This window comes from Megalobrama amblycephala, linkage group LG1, assembly GCF_018812025.1.
Source record: "Megalobrama amblycephala isolate DHTTF-2021 linkage group LG1, ASM1881202v1, whole genome shotgun sequence".
Classification (NCBI taxonomy): domain Eukaryota; kingdom Metazoa; phylum Chordata; class Actinopteri; order Cypriniformes; family Xenocyprididae; genus Megalobrama; species Megalobrama amblycephala.
The window spans coordinates 57,235,186-57,252,571 of NC_063044.1; the positions used below are offsets into that span (position 1 = coordinate 57,235,186).

The window sequence follows — 17,386 nt, forward strand, 5'->3', positions numbered from 1 at the left end:
TCCCCTCCCTGATCCTCTATTTTAATCAGCTTTCTTTGCATGAATGAATAATGTATGTATGCTAATGAGAGGGCCAGCTGCTGTATGTGATTAGCAGGTGTTTATTGAGTGATGGACGGAGCACCTAAGGCTCTACTTCCCTCAGCAGGCCCTGGCGTGAATAAGTAAAGATGTTATGAAAATTCAAAATGAAAGAGGAGAAGAAATAATTTTTTCTGCTAGATGGCAATTGAATGAGATGTTCAGAATGAGTGGATGTCATCAAAGCTACCACTGTTACGGCAGTATTGCTCCAAATAATGCCAGTGGAACATTTTTTGTTTTTTGTTTAATGGGGTTAATGTATTTAGCATAGTATGCATGTTAGTAGATATTGCCAAATAGCTTGAGGTACTCGACCTGAACTTGTTTATTGTTCAGCATGAGTGGATGCCATCACTGTTATGGCAGTATCGCTCCAAATAATGCAAGTGAAACATATTTTTTATGGGGTTATGTATTTAGCATAGTATGTATGATAGTACATATATTTCCAAATAGCTTGAGGTACACGGCCTGAGGTACACTTGTTTATGTTGATACGCTTGCAGCTCATACTTAACATTGACATGCATTTTTTTGAGTTTAGTGCCAGAGGCCGCACACACAGGATTCTGGATGGGGTGCAATGGAGTGGAACAAAACATAGGGACCTTGAGGCTCGTTTTTTAAAAGTACTGCTTATATATTTACATTTATGCATTTGGTAGATGCTTTTATCAAAAGCAACTTACAGTGCTTTCAAAGTATACATTTTTTTATCAATGTGTGTTCTCTGGGAAGCAAATCCGTGACCTTGGAGTTGCTAGTGCCGTTCCTTACCAGCTGAGAACCCAAAAATACACAAATATTCAGTTTAATGTCAAACCTGGCCACACTTAATCACATACTGAAAGTCAGAGAAGCCTGAATTGTGTAAAAGCATTATAAAAGTCCATATACATTAAAGTCCAGGTGCTTTAAATCTATATTACAGCGTTGTAGAAAAACAGAGTAAAAATTGGGAGAAACTAACCTAATTTGATTATTAATTAGTTTTTGATATATTAATTAGTTTTTACCATGAGACAGATTCATTTGCACCAAAATGTTGTAGTTTGATTTGACGCATGTACATGTATCTTTTGATAACCAAACTATGCATGATTATGCATGATTGGGCCACCCTAAGCAGCAACAACTGCAATCAAGCATTTGCAATGAATCTGTTACAGCGCTGTGGAGGAATTTTGGCCCACTCCTCTTTGCAGAATTGTTGTAATTCAGCCACATTGGAGGGTTTCCGAGAATGAACCGCAGGATTGAGGTCAGGACTTTGACTAAGCCACACCAAAGTCTTCATTTTGTTTTTCTTCAGCCATTCAGAAGTGGACTTGATGGTGTTTTTGGATCATTGTCCTGCTGCAGAACCCAAGTTCGCTTCAGCTTGAGGTCACGAACAGATGGCCAGACATTGTCCTTCAGGATTTTTTGGTAGATAGCAGAATTCATGGTTCCATTTATCACAGCAAGTCTTCCAGGTCCTGAAGCAGCAAAACAGCCCCAGACCATCACACTACCACCACCATATTTTACTGTCGGTATGATGTTCTTTACTGAAATGCTGTGTTACTTTTACGCTAAACGCAATGGCACACACACCTTCCAAAACGTTCAACTTTTGTCTCGTCAGTCCACAGTATTTTCCCAAAAGTCTTGGGGATCATCAAGATGTTTTCTGGCAAAACTGAGATGAGTCTTTATGTTCTTTTTGCTCAGCAGCGGTTTTCCTCTTGGAACTCTGCCATGCAGGCCATTTTTGCCCAGTCTCTTTCTTATAGTGGAGTCATGAACACTGACCTTAACTGAGGCAAGTGAGGCCTGCAGTTCTTTGGATGTTGTTGTGGGGTCTTTTGTGAACTCTTGGATGAGTCGTTACTGCGCTCTTGGGGTAATTTTGGCTGGCCGGCCACTCCTGGGAAGGTTCACCACTGTTCCAGGTTTTCGCCATTTGTGGATAATGGCTCTCACTGTGGTTCACTGGAGTCCCAAAGCTTTAGAAATGGCTTTATAACCTTTTCCAGACTGATAGATCTCAATTAATATTTAAATTTGTTTGATGATCTGAAACATTAAAGTGTGACAAACATGCAAAAAAATAAAAAATCAGCACAAAACAAAACAAGCACTTTTTTCACACCACTATATATATATACAGCTATCATGCTGTAAGACATTATGAAGATATCCTGAAAACTTTGGACAGTGATGGAGAGAGGTATGTTCAGAGAGAAAGGAAGATCCTAGAGGGAAAAAGAGAATGAAGGAGGCTGAGTAAAAGGAAAGGGAGAAGCCATGTTGGTCTCAAGCTTTTCAATTATTCATGATAGACATGCAGGAAAGCAGAGAAATCTAGTGTGTATGAGAGAGAAAGCGGGATGGAGAGAGAAAAAGAGTTTTTACATCAGTGTGATCTGTGTGTATCTTAACATAGGCTCTGGCCAAAAATGCATTGCAGGCAGTACATGGAGGTAGGAAGGCATCAAGGCCTCTCTGAATCCAATGTTTGCATAACATCCACTTCTATTGAGATGAATAGAAAATAGAGAGGCAGAATAGAGCTATTCTTTGCTGCCTATGATATCCCACAATCCTGTGTGTTGTCCAGTGCTTTATAGGAATAAATCAGCAGCTGATGGAGTGGTTAAAAGCCGTAAATAGAAAAATACATTTTTTAATGAATGCTTAAATTTCAAGTTAAGATGAGTTTTTTATGGAAAAATAACCATTGTAATCTTTAAATATTTTTTTTTTTTATCTCTAAAGCTCACTCAGATTTTCTTTTCTATATTTCATTAGACGTGATGTTATGGTGTCTTAGAAGGTTTTCATGCTAGTTCTGTCTGTTTAGTGATGGACTGGCTGGCCAGTAAAGCAGCTGCCTTCAGTTTTGAACAGTTCACCCTTGTTGAGAGTTTTATTGTGAGGGTTTCCTCTTGTCAACATGTTTTAGAAGGAGATGGGTGATGGGTAGTTTAGTACTTGAGTATCTGGGATGATGACCCAAAAATTTCAAGTTCGTGGGCCGAACTGCAGGGTAGCCAAGAGCAAGGCACTTAAATTCAGGTTTCTCCAGGCTTGTTGTCCCTATCGTAGTTGTACTAGATCACTTCATAAAAATGTATGACCCAAAAATAACTGAAGTTTAGTCCTCTACTTGTGCATACAGTGAATACAAACAGGTAAAGGTCATTTGTGTGTCACATAGGGTTGGGAATCAAAAATCGATTCCAATGCTGGAATACTTAAGGTCAAGAATCGGATACTTGTTATAAAATTAAAATTTTGATTCCTCTTATCGATTCCTCTGTGTGCATTTTAATGTGACTTTAAACCATTCAAGTGTTAGACCCGCACATTGTTTTCTGTGCTGTGTAAACATCCAAAACGATGTGTGCACAGAAATCCACCTCTCATACAATAGTGCGCAATACTGAACTGAGTTCTCCTCCATGTGTTTTTGCACTTGAACGGACAAATACACACTAAACTATGTCAAAATATCCTCGTAAACATAGTTGGTTGTGTCTTAAGTGAACGTAACAGTAAACACATGTTTAACAGTAGATCTGTGCAGCTCTTAAAGGGTCATGAAATCCCCCTGTTTTAGCCTGGTCGTTCACACCTCTGAGCTGGAAAAAGTCTGTAAAAATGGGCATGCTCTGGAGAAGTGGGAGTGTAAAGGGGGGGGAAGAGGGGAGAGAACAACCAATGAAACAGAGACATAAAACACACTCATTATACAGAATAATGAATATTAATATATGAGCACGGAGAAAAATGACAACAAACTCCCAAGCACAAGGGAGAAATGCGAAAGAATATTTAAAAGGGCTAATAATACTTTCATTACGTTTACGAGCACTAGTCTCATGATAAACGACACATAGTTTAACAGAGAAAGAATAAAGACATTAAAATTAAAATAAAATAAAGACAAGGATACTTTATTCTGTATATGAGATAGGATCCACGTGACTAGTGTTGTTAAACTCCTCGCGGAGCTCCGCGCTGAAACCGATCATATGCGCGCTCTTGCGTGTATATCATAACAATCGTATTTTTGATGTGTTCGTATTCAAACTTCAGTTCTGACCGCATCGCGGGCAAAATACAAACAACACTCATGTGCTTGCTGTGCTGAGGGAAGCATATGGCTTGCGTGTTTGAACGCAGAGGTGAATGAGCCGCACTTTTGTGACATTTGAATTCTCCGCTGTAATGCGATCTTATGCAAACATATTTTCCATTTGTGCTGGTAGATTACAGCAAAACAATCCACATGCACCCAAACTTCTGCTCTGGTTGCAGGAAAACGTCTCGGGTTACGTTTGTAACCCTGGTTCCCTGAATAAGGGAACGAGACGCTGCGTAGTCGCTTTGGGAACGCCTCTGCGTGATTACGTCTTGAAGCACTTGTGTAATCGAACCAATAGTGTAACGGGACGTCAGAGCGGTGACGTCACGGACCAGGAAACTATAAAGCACCCCTGAGAACAAAGAACGCTAGCTTCTGATACGGATGAAGGAAGCGCTCACAGGCGTGCAGGGAGTATGGCTAAGCTACGCAGCGTCTCGTTCCCTTATTCAGGGAACCAGGGTTACAAACGTAACCCGAGACGTTCCCTTTCATGGGGACCCAACTAGGCCATAAGACCAAATGACTGTCTGAATCACTTTTCAGGATGATAGTACTGAGGACCCTGGAGTGGAGCCCAAGTCAAGGTTGTAAAACCTAACGAAAGTATGATGAGATGACCACCCAGCAGCATCACAGATGTCATTGAGGGGAACCCCCGAAATCAGAGCCTTTGAGGCAGCCATACCCCTGGTAGAATGTGCCCGGACGGCCAAAGGTGAGGGCTGTCCGGAGGACTTATAAGCAAGAGAGATGGCCTCGACCACCCACTTGCTCATTCTCTGCTTAGACGCGGGAGCTCCCTTGTTAGGGGACCCGTAACATATAAACAGTTGTTCTGTTTTTCGCCACAGGGCAGCTCTGTGGACGTAGGTGTCTAAAGCCCTCACCGGGCAGAGCAGATTTAGTTTTTCCTGATCCTCATTTGTGAAAGGTGGAGGACAGAAGGCCTGCAGTACAATAGGTCCTGGGACATGAGTAGGGACCTTGGGTATGTACCCAGGTCTAGGATGCAAGAAAGCTTTGACCATTCCCGGCGCAAAGTCCAGGCATGAAGGAGCAACTGAAAGTGCCTGAAGATCCCCAATTCTTTTAAGAGATGTAATAGCCAGCAAAAATACGGTTTTTAGTGTGAGGAATTTCTCATGTACTTCCTCCAAAGGTTCAAAGGGAGCCGCAGACAGCCCTTCGAGAACAATAGCTAAGTCCCAGGAAGGAGTTTTTGTACGTACAACCGGCCTCAGCCTCTGGGTGCCACGGAGAAAACGTATGACTAGTGGGTTTCTTCCCACAGAAACACCCTCCAAAGGAGCGTGATAAGCGGAGATTGCTGCTATATAGACCTTTAATGTAGAAGGAGTTAGGCCATCTGAGAATGTTTCTTGGAGAAATTGCAGTACGTGACTGATAGAGGAGTGGAACGGGTCCACTTGAGACTGGCTACACCAAGTAGCGAACAGCTTCCACTTGTATGCATATAGTTTTCTCGTGGACGGAGCTCTGGAGTGGAGTATGGTCTCCACAACCTCAGTTGGGAGACCAGATTCTATGAGCTCGGCCCCCTCAGAGGCCAAGCCCACAGTTTCCATAACTCCGGGCGGGGATGAATTATTGTGCCGCCCGCTTGAGACAGAAGGTCCTGCCTGATTGGAATCTCCATGGGGGAGCCGTCTAGAAGGGACACTAAGTCCGTGAACCATACTCGGGTTGGCCAGAACGGGGCTACCAATATGAGACGGGCCCCGTCCCGCCGAACCCTCTCCAGAACTCCGGGGAGCAGAGCAATCGGGGGAAGGCGTACAGACGCAGCCTCGGCCACGTCTGTACCATGGCATCCAACCCCAGAGGGGATGGATGAGTTAGTGAGTACCACAGCGGGCAGTGAGACGTCTCTTTCGAGGCAAATAAGTCGACTTCTGCGCGACCGAATTCCTTCCATATCAACTCCACCGCCTCGGGGTGGAGTCTCCATTCCCCGGGCCTCGGCCCCTGCCTCGACAGGATGTCTGCCCCCACATTTTGACGCCCCGGGATGTAAGCTGCTCTCAGGGAGAGGAGCTTCCCCTGGGACCACAGGAGGATCCGAAGGACTAGATTGTACAACTGACGAGACCCCAGACCCCCCTGATGGTTGATATATGAGACCACCGACATGTTGTCTGTACGGACCAGCACGTGGTGGCCCCTCAGGTCTGGGAGGAAGTACTTGAGTGCTCGAAATACTGCCATCATTTCTAGCCGATTTATGTGCCAAGAACGATGATGGTCCTCCCAAAGGCCCTGAGCCGAGCGACCACTCATGATCGCCCCCCAGCCTGTGAGAGATGCGTCCGTCGTTAGCATTACGCGACGACAAGGAGCTCCCAGCACAGGACCCTGGGACAGGAACCAGGGCTTCTTCCACATGTATAAAGCACGAAGGCATCGCCGCGTGACTTTGATCATGCGGAGAGGATTTCCCCTCGGAGAAAACCCCCTGGTCCTGAGCCACCACTGTAAGGGTCTCATGTGCAGCAGGCCAAAAGGTATCACGTTGGACGCTGCTGCCATCAGACCCAACAGTCTCTGAAACTGTTTTACAGTGAGTGACTGGCCTAATTTCACCCCTTTCACGGTTGAGAGAATGGAATTCACCCGAGCAGGAGACAGACGTGCCTGCATCGTAGTAGAATCCCAAACTACCCCTAGATAGTTGGTAGTCTGAGCTGGTAGAAGCACACTCTTCTTGGCATTGAGTCTCAACCCTAACCTTCTCATGTGTGACAGAACTACATCTCGATGTAGAACTGCCTGTTGCTCTGATTGAGCTAAAATCAACCAATCGTCGATGTAATTCAGTATGCGGATGCCCTGGAGTCTCAGAGGAGCCAGGGCTGCATCCACGCACTTCGTGAAGGTACGGGGTGAAAGGGATAGGCCAAAAGGAAGAACCTTGTATTGGTAAGCTTCGCCCCCGAAAGCAAACCTGAGGTACTTCCAATGTGAAGGATGGATTGACACATGAAAGTAAGCGTCTTTCAGATCTATTGTCACAAACCAGTCCTCGGACCTGATCTGAGTGGTGATCTGTTTGAGTGTTAGCATCTTGAACTTGAGTTTTTGTACTGAACGATTTAGCATACGTAAATCTATTATGGGACGCAACCCTCCATCCTTCTTCGGAACAATGAAGTAACGGCTGTAAAACCCTGACTGTTTGCTGGGAGGAGGAACCCTCTCTATAGCTCCTTTTTGCAAAAGTGTCATAACTTCTTGTTCCATAACCAGAGACTGCTGGGGGCCCACCACTGTAGGGAGGACCCCATTGAACCGGGGCGGGCGAAACCCGAATTGTATTTTGTAACCCTTTTCTATCATACGCAGTACCCATTGAGAAATGTTGGGAAGACGTTTCCATTCCTCCAGAAATTTCACTAAGGGAACCAGTCTCTCGAGACTGGCCTCTGGTGTTTTTTGAGCACTTGGCTCGGCGCCCTGAAGCGGCGTACCGGCAGGGAGCAGCCGAATCAAGCGCTGACCGACCCCCCTCAGAGGGTCGGTGGGGACCGCTGCGCCCTGGAGCACACGAGGTGGCAGGGTTGGCAGAACGGCCCCTTGAGGGTGCCGGAGGGGAGTTAATTTTATAGATTTTAATACAGGACCCCCTCCGGAGGGGGCTACCCTCGGAAGTCCTGGGCCACTGGCGTCAGGACTTCTTCGAAGCCTTCCTGGCGATAATAACAGTCCTCAGATCTGTTCTACCCCGGGAAGGCTTCGACTGTGTTGCTCGACCCGGTCCCCAAGCTCTTTGCGGGGGAGCACGGGCAGCAACACTCTGTTTTTGTTGCGCTCTCTGCGCGGATGAGGAGCTGCTAGACGCCCGAGGCTGCTCCCGCTCAGCAGCCTCGGACGGGAGAGAGCGGCGAGGGAGGAACTTCTGGAAGGCCGCTGACTGCTTTTTTGCCTCCTGGAACCTCTCGACGACCGAAGTGACAGAGTCGCCGAAGAGGCCCAGGGGAGACAGCGGCGCATCCAATAAGACGCTCTTATCTCTTTCCCTTATATCTGAAAGATTTAGCCATAAATGCCTCTCCGTTGCCACCAGGGCTGCCATAGAGCGACCGATTGTTTTTGCCGTCTCCTTGGTGGCACGGAGAGATAGATCAATGGCTTTACGAAGTTCCTGAATCATCTCAAAACTAGCCTCACCGCTCTCATCGATCTCCCCCAGCAGGTCAGCCTGATATGCTTGAAGAACAGACATTGTGTGTAAACACGCTGCGGCCTGACCTGCTGAGGCATATGCTTTGCCCACCAGAGCTGATGTTGTTCTTAGCGGTCTGGTGGGCAGCGTCGGGGATTTTAGGGACGACGCAGACTCGGGCGAGAGATAGCTCGCGAGCGTCTCCTCGACCCGAGGCATCGTCCCATAGCCGTGTTGTTTAAGCCCTAATATATTGGAATATATTGATGTTTGAGGGTTATATACACGATATTGTGCTGGCTTTTTCCACGACCTCGTCACCTCGGTGTGGAGGTCGGGAAAGAATGGTAATCCCCGACGCTGAGGCTGTGACCGGGCAGGGAGAAAGCGCTCATCCAGTTTGCTTTTGTGACGCGCTTCGCTTTTCTCTACTGGCCATTCGATGTTAAGTTTTGCCACTGCCCTAGTCACAACCTCCAGCAGCTCCTCATACGCTGGAGATGAGGATGGCGAGTCCTCCTCTCCAGCTTCAACGCTCACCACATCCAACTCCTCAGAGCTAGACAGGTGAAGCGCTGGTGCCTCTCCTCTGGGGGAAGAAACCGCAGCGCGTGCTTCCGCAACCAAAGGAGAGACACTGGGTCTGGCGGGTGAGGGCCGAGATAGGGCTGGGCCCGTCTCTAACCCCTCCACCAGATCCATCTGTGAACCCCAGGAATGAAGCTGCCGCTGTGCCTCAGCAGCAGCGGGACCCGATCCCTGGGGAACACTCGCCGCGGCGCCTTCTTTATCTTTCTCGAAGAACGCCCGGCGTGAACGGAGTGTACGGAGCGTTAACTTTTCGCAATGCACACAGACAGCTCCCTCGAGAGCTGCCTGGGCATGCTCCACTCCCAAACAGGCTACACATAACTCGTGTGTATCCCCGCCCGTGATGAAGCGAGGGCAGGGAGAAGCACACTGAACAAACTGCTGCTTGCCTGTCGCCATATTTATAAATGTGTCTCTCTCTATATATATATATATATATGCTTGGTGGACTGAAAATACTCTTGCCCTCGGACTAAGAGATATTTTCGAGCTGTAGAACAGACAGACAACACCAAATAAGACACACAATACACAGAGCGCTTGCTGAAGACGCAGAAGCTAGCGTTCTTTGTTCTCAGGGGTGCTTTATAGTTTCCTGGTCCGTGACGTCACCCGCTCTGACGTCCCGTTACACTATTGGTTCGATTACACAAGTGCTTCAAGACGTAATCACGCAGAGGCGTTCCCAAAGCGACTACGCAGCGTCGATGTTCCCATGAAAGGGAACACATTTTTGTGTTGTAGCACTGAGGTGCACGAGCACCAACGATATGTCTTTGAATGACAAGAGATGGAGGTGAGAGAAGTGATACTTCCTCATGCATAATACTGCAATTATAATCTTATGCATACTACAGCGCAGTGATTGGATTGAATGTGCTTTATCTCATGAATAAACACAGAAACTGTTGACGCATGTTCGACCAGCCCATACTTGGAGCCAACCAGCACTCCGGATCTTGCCGGTGGTACACGTTGACGTCAGATTTTGTGACGTTGGACTGACTTTGCATTTTAAACCGGAAGATAGAAATCGCTCTGAAAAATGCAAAAATAACTCATTTCAAATTATAAATAATAAGTACCTTTAGTGTTTACAATTATGTGCAGCCTATACATGTCTGTTCACAGCTCAAAAAATGTCTTCTGGGGTTTCATGACCCTTTAAAGTGGTAGCAGATAATATTCCTGCTGCCGTCTCTATAATAACGTTAATCAAACGACAAAAGACAGAGCTGTTCTTGACTGAATAACTTTTGTAACTACAGTATATTTGTAATGTATATTTTATTCATGAAGTGCAGTGTTATTTTACATTTAATTAGTTTCTGTACCTGAATACCTGAAACACTTTATTTCAATCATATCTTTGTTAAGAATTGATAAGAATCTGAATCAATAAGCAGAAGCAAAATCTTTAAGATTCTAATGATACCCAACCCTAGTGTCACACAACATTACCACATCACTGAGCTTGAAACTGCAAAGCGTTAGTACAGAATTCATTCATAAACAGTTCTTAACATCCCCCTTTACATGCATGTTTGTTTATTAAATATTTTGTAATAATGCAATCAGTTACCAATAAGCATTTGATACTCTCAAGTTTTCCACAATTTCAGTCAATTCTGCAAAATTCCACAGATTTTCTTCCACAGTCAGCGCAGAAAATGTTTCGAGGCCAGTTTGACCCATCAGATCTGATTGGAGTGTTTTGTTGATTTTTCTTTTAAACTGTATCCTATCTAGACACAATGTAACAAGCGACAAAATATTTTTGATTTCTGAAGTTTTGTGGTGGGTAGCTCCACCCACACTGAAAATCCATTGGACTAAAATCCTACTCCTCCTTTGATATATTTATATATCAAACATGGATGAATAGAGATTAATTGTGGGTTTACAGCCTTTAATTTGAATACATTTGAAATGTTTTCTATAATGAAACTGCCAGTTAAATAAAGGCTTTTTAATATTTTGACCTTGAAGTGAACAATTTCTACAAAAAGAGACATAAAAGCATCTCATTCGGTGAGGCATTATGGAAGTCATAGAAAATACAGTATTCAGCTGCATTGTATTGGTGAGCACACAAAATCCAAGTGATGCTGATTTTCTTGCATCACAGCTTTTTTACATTCACTGTGGACAAAAGAAAAACACTTGTCATTGGAATCTTGTCTCACGCATGCCTATGACATGTTGTATATGTTATATTTGTTATGAGAAATATTTTGCCTGTTTTTATGAGGATTTGTATAATGTTATGAAACATTATGCCATGGAATTTATTATTGTTAAGGAGCATGTCACTGCCTGAGCCACACACATCCATGAGCCACACAAGCAGCCGCAGTGGTGCGCGTGTTGCAGCGTCCCACTACTTTTCGACTGCTGACACCACTGTCAGTCAGACGGTAATTGACATAATGGGATTGTCAAGCTCTACAACAGCAATGCAGTCGATCATTCTTCTGTGGTAGTACTATGAAGGAACACAGTCCATGTCCTTTTTCTCTTTCGCTCTCTCTCTCTCTCTCTCTCACACTTTCTGGCCCGTTTCCAGCTCAGAATTACTAACTCTTTTCCCTTAAGCTGAGTCTTTTGGATAAATCCATGCCGCTGGGGTGATGAATATCCCATAAGCCCTTTGTACAACTTTTATTAACATCCAGTCTCATTGGTACAGTCATAATGATTGGTTACTTTTCTAATCAAGGCACAGCATGTCCGCACCTGCCTGTCGAAATGCATCGCTTGCAACCAGATGTTTAGTCTCCAAAGAATATTTTAATTAGCTCTTTGTTTCTACTTGCCGGTGGGTTGTAAACTGGACGCACAAAAAAAAAAAAGTCTGGATTTCACTTTGTTAATATAGTGAAAAATTAAACCAAATATTCAGTCTTTTTATACAGCACGAATTCCTGAAAAGTTGGGATGTTTTTTAAATTTGAATAAAATGAAAACTTTCAAATCACATGAGCCAGATGTGTACACCTTAGATGTGAAAATAGCACCAAAGCAAATAAAAAAAACCTGTAATTAGTTGCTAGATGTTCTCCTAGCTAAATCTTTTCAAAATTTCTTGCTTTTTCAGTCATTTGTTGCCCCCGTCCCAACTATTTTGAGACCTGTAGCAGGCATCAAGTTTGAAATGAGTTTTGTTTCATTTTGTGCATAAAATTGTAAAATTTCTCAGTTTAAACATTTGTTATGTTATCTATGATCTATTGTGAATAAAATATTGGCTCATGTGATTTGAATGTCATTTAGTTTTCATTTTATTCAAATTTAAAAAACGTCCCAACTTTTCCAGAATTTGGGTTGTATATTAAAGGTAAATATGTATCAACATTTTATAAAAACATTTCAAAACTTTTGTTATGATAATAAACAAATAAAATAATGATACTGAAAATTATTATTTTTTTATTTAATAATTGTCCATGTATTAGAGCTTTACGGAAAGAACGTATTCCCATTGTGACATGCATTCTGACTAGTGCAAAACTTATATCAGATTTGTCCAATGGTTATGATTTGGGTGAGTTCATTAATCCATTAGTAATGCTCAGTGCTTCAGTTTACTGGTGTTCATTCACTGTTCAGCTTTAACTTGCTCAGCTCAACAAAGTCAATCTCCAAATTCCTGATTTTATTGGATTTTTTAGTGCATTGTTAATGCCTTGTGGTGTTATTATTTATTTATTTATTTATTTTTTTAATAAAATCATTTATGTATAATATTAATATGCACATTTATCATGTTCATTATTGTTGATTAAATAAAAGCTCATCAGTAATTTTGCTGATGTCATTAACACTTTTTCACCTATCCAGTGAAACAAAAACATCACATTTTGAACTGTCCAATAACACAACTACCTTTTTAAATCCACATTTTTGATTTTCCCCTCAAATCAGTGTGTAAATGGCATTTGCAGATTCCATATGGGCCCGCAGATTATTCCTGTTAAAGTAAACACTACTAAATGGTTTAATTGCGTGTATGTGAGAAGGGTTTTGGCAGCGAAGCGGCTCTGGAGAGCTGTGGAGTATTTCTCGCTGTGTGGTTATGTAGACATGTTGAATGTGTGACTCCCTATGCTGCTGCTATGAGATGCTGTCATTATATTCTCAGTGGCCGGTGTGACTCATTCGTCCTGTTCTGTGACTCAGCTCTCACCGCAGATGCCTCCCATTGAAAAACATTTCATGGAGATGGAGGTCAAAGTGAGGCTGACGAGATTGGTGACATCACAGAAGGTGTGACTGCTTTAGGATGGTCCTGACTGTGTGTGTGTGTGTGTGTGTGTGTGTGTGTGTGTGTGTGTGTGTGTGTGTGTGTGTGTGTGTGTGTGTGTGTGTGTCTGCTGTTGGTAGCACAACAGCGTCTAGATTTGTTCACTGTGATGAACTATGCAGATTAAATGGGAGATCAACAGCAGATAATGTCAGATTCTGTCTGGGAAAAGAAACCCTCTGGCCTCTATTTTCAAACACACAGTCCCACAGGGCCGTTTGATGCAGAGAGCAGTCAGTAACTATTTCAAACAGAGCTGCTCGCACAGAGACGAGAGAGATGAACCCCCACCGCTTCAGTCCCTGACATAGTACACATGGTCCGATCAAGATGAACAGGGCTGGCTTTGGGTTGGGTTGCATTAGAATGGCCTGTTGTCCTCCTGTGTGTGTGAGAGAGAGAGTCAGAGTGATGAATGGAGGTGTCTGTGGTGTGTAGGGCTGGTCTGAAACTGCTGTTTACCTACAGTTGATGTTATCTGGTGCTGAGGATGGAAGCAAGACCATATTCCTTTGGTTTGCTATTAAGCCACTGGACAAAACAAAACATATGGGATGATACATACACTACTGTTCAAAGGTTTTGGGGTCAGTAAGATTATTCTCGCCATGGCTGCATTTATTTGATCAATTAAAGGGATAGTTCACCCAAAAATGAAAATTATTCCATGATTTACTCACCCTCAAGCCATCCTAGGTGTATATCTTCTTTCAGACGAACACAATCCGAGATATATTTAAAAATATCCTTAGTCCTCCAAGGTTTATAATATTTGTGAATGGTAGGCCAAATTCTGAAGACAGAAAAAATGCATCCATCCATAAAAAAATGAATCCATACGACTCCCGAGGGTTAATAAATGCCTTTTGAAGCGAAGGGATGCGTTTTTGTAAGAAAAATATCCATATTTAAAACTTTATAAAATCAAACAACTAGCTTCCGGCGAAAGACCGCACATAGAATGTGCAAGTCGACTTGTGCCAAATGAGTAATCCTCTGACGCGATGTATGACGCAGGATGTAGGAGAGTCATAAGCTTAGACGCCTCTCACGGTTCAAACAAATACGGTTGGGCAACAAACTCAAGCTCCTCTTCTCTTATATCGAAATCCTCTGATATTTTTCTTTAAAATTTCTCATTTTAAACTTCTAATTTGTGACTAGTGTTTTGTTTTGCTCTCTCCTCTTCGCCTCCATGTGTGTCATTACACCATCACGTCAGGTCAAAGGTTGCTTTTCCGCCCAAATTGACGTGCGCTGTATGCCTACGGTCGTCCCCCGGAAGCTCGTAATTTGAATTTTTAAAGTTTTACATATGGATATTTTTCTTACAAAAACGCATCCCTACACTTCAAAAAGCATTTATTAAACCTCCTGAGTCGTATGATTGATTGATTTTTTTATGGATGGATGCATTTTTTCTGTCTTCGGAATTTGGAATACCATTCACAACCGTTATAAACCTTGGATGACGGAGGATATTTTTAAATATATCTCTGATTGTGTTCGTCTGAAAGAAGATAGTCATATACACCTAGGATGGCTTGAGGGTGAATAAATCATGGGATAATTTTCATTTTTGGGTGAACTATCCCTTTAAAATCCCTTTATCCCTTGAAAACAGTTTTGCTGCTTAATACTTTTGTGGAAGCAGTTATACAAATTTTTCAGGATTATGAATAGAAAATTCAAAAGAACAGCGTTTATTTGAAATAAAAATCCTTTGTTACATTATATTAGAAAACTTTTGTCATATTTGTTCAACTAAGGTGTCCTTGCTGAATCAAAGTATTCATTTCTTTCTTTCAAAAAAGAAAATCTTACTGGCCCTAAACTTTTATAAATGAAGTGTTTGGATTTATATGCAATATATAATAAAAGAAATGTTATAACATAATGCATGAGAAATATTTGGTCACTAATAATCAAATGTTTGACATTGATCAATGTGTGCTCTTCTGTACAGACCATCATATTATGTTTACATCATTCTCAAATCATGAAGATTTTTCCACTCAAATTGTCACACTGTAAAAAGTAATACGCTTTATCTACTCAATAAAATTGTGGCAACAGATTACAAGCAATATTATTAATTAAATTCAACATATAAGAATTGAGTTAGAATGAATCAAATTAATTTCTTAAAAGACAACCATTTAAAATGTGTAAAATTAGCAAACATTACAAAAACCACAAACTGACATAAAAGGTCAAACTGCCCAAATAAAAAACACTGATCAGTATAATGATGACCAAACATTTTCAATAAAATCAACATCTAAACCTGTTAATCCTTGTGTTTTTTCTTTCCTTCAGTGATTCTACTTGTTATCATCAGGTGTCTTCAATGATGGCAATAAAAAATAAATAGTTCTTAATTCATCTTTGACATCTGTCTATTCAGATATTTTTGTTTAAATTTTACTCGTTTTAAATGGTTGACATTTAAGGAATTAATTTGATTAATTCTAACTCAATTATATTTATTGAATTTAATAATATTGCTTGTAATCTGTTGCCAAAATTGTATGGAGTAGATAGAACTTATTACTTTTTACAGTGTATGCGGATAACAATTTTTTTTTTTATGAAAACAAACAAACAAATCCTTAAAAAAATAAAAGTACATGTCTGACCTGTCTGCCCAGCTTGGTACTCAGCTAAGAGCAGTTTAATTTTTTCAACAGGGCAATTAGAGAGAGGTTAGAAATGTAAAAATAATTAGAATGTTTTTGTTAGAATGTTATATAATCATTTATATAATAATAAATGATTAACACAAAAATAAAGCGCTAGGAAAGTGTAGACTATGACCCCTTGTAAGTAATGAAAAGGGTGGCAGAAGCCAGTGTTGAAGTCGAGACCTACTGATTCAAGGCTGAGTTAAGACTAAGTCCAGATAAGGGTCAGGTTTCTCATTTTCTTGCTCTTGTCATGGGCTCGAGAATATGTTAGTCTTAGTCTTGACTCAAGCTCGACCCTCTTCTGGTCTCTGTCTTGACTTGGTTTTTAATGAGGTGGTCTCAACTACAACACTGGCAGAAACAACACTCAGCTTGTTTACACTGTGACAGTAATTTTCTGTATGTTTGTATTTCTCAGGATGGTGGAATACTCCCTTGATCTCCAGAACATCAACTTCTCCGCCATCAGAACAGTGCGTGTACTCAGACCTCTCAAAGCCATCAACAGAGTGCCCAGTGAGTAAACAACACATACACTTTCCCCCAAAATCAGCGATCTGCAAACCTCAGGTGTTACACATGCTCCGATTCAATGTGTGTCAGATTTTTCTGGTTTTGTTAATGCCAAGCCTCAAAAGCACCCTCATGTGTCAGCTCCAACCCCTGTCCTATCAAAGCCACGGAAGCGTGCATTGTGTAGCTTTGTGTTTGGCATGCAGGTTTTCGAGAGCAGCAAAGCTGGAATGAATCAAAGAGGATTTCAGAGCTATTACTTCCCTGCCACCACCATTAGCAGAGCCAGATTAATTCCTCCTGTAATTGGGTAGAAAAACTGTTGTCCTTGAACAAATGCCATAATTCATATTCCTCTGCTTCACGTTCACACCCATCCCAAAAGTTGTGGCCTTTTTTTGAGCTTCTATAAGAAGCCCAGGATATATCAATATTTCAGTGCCCATGGCCATGGTGTAGCGCATGAAATATAAATGCTAACTGAATTAGCTAGCATTTGATTTTTCTGCTCGAAGTCTTGATGAAGAGATAGCGAGTGTTCAAGGGGAGGGTTTCGGAAAATGTTTGTAGAATGTAGGTCTGTGTGTGTCTGGGAATAAAAACAGCTTTTGACGAACACAAACACAATGCATAAACACTGTTACACACTCTCCCTCGTGCATGTAGGCATGCAAAATCGAATTAACATTCAAACATCCACTGATCTGTGCATATAGCATGTCAAATTGTAGCAAGGTTTTATGCAAGGCTTTGTAAAGAGATAGTTGAAAATTAAAATTCAGTCATCATTTACTCATCCTCATGTCATTCCAAACATGTATTTTCATGCCTTTTGTGTGAATCTGAAAATGGATATATTTAAAAAAAATGTTAGCAAAATCATTTTCTCGAAA

At 42.1% G+C, this 17,386-nt stretch overlaps 1 protein-coding gene across 5 annotated transcripts in view; it reads left to right on the forward strand.

The window, feature by feature from the left end:
- cacna1ia (calcium voltage-gated channel subunit alpha1 Ia) overlaps positions 1–17,386 on the forward strand; it is a 167,993-nt gene that overhangs the window by 67,334 nt on the left and 83,273 nt on the right. For all 5 annotated transcript variants that reach the window (XM_048203435.1, XM_048203450.1, XM_048203445.1 and 2 more), the window contains exon 4: positions 16,399–16,496. In XM_048203435.1, the coding sequence (XP_048059392.1) occupies positions 16,399–16,496 (98 nt within the window). The remainder of the gene's footprint in view (positions 1–16,398; positions 16,497–17,386) is intronic.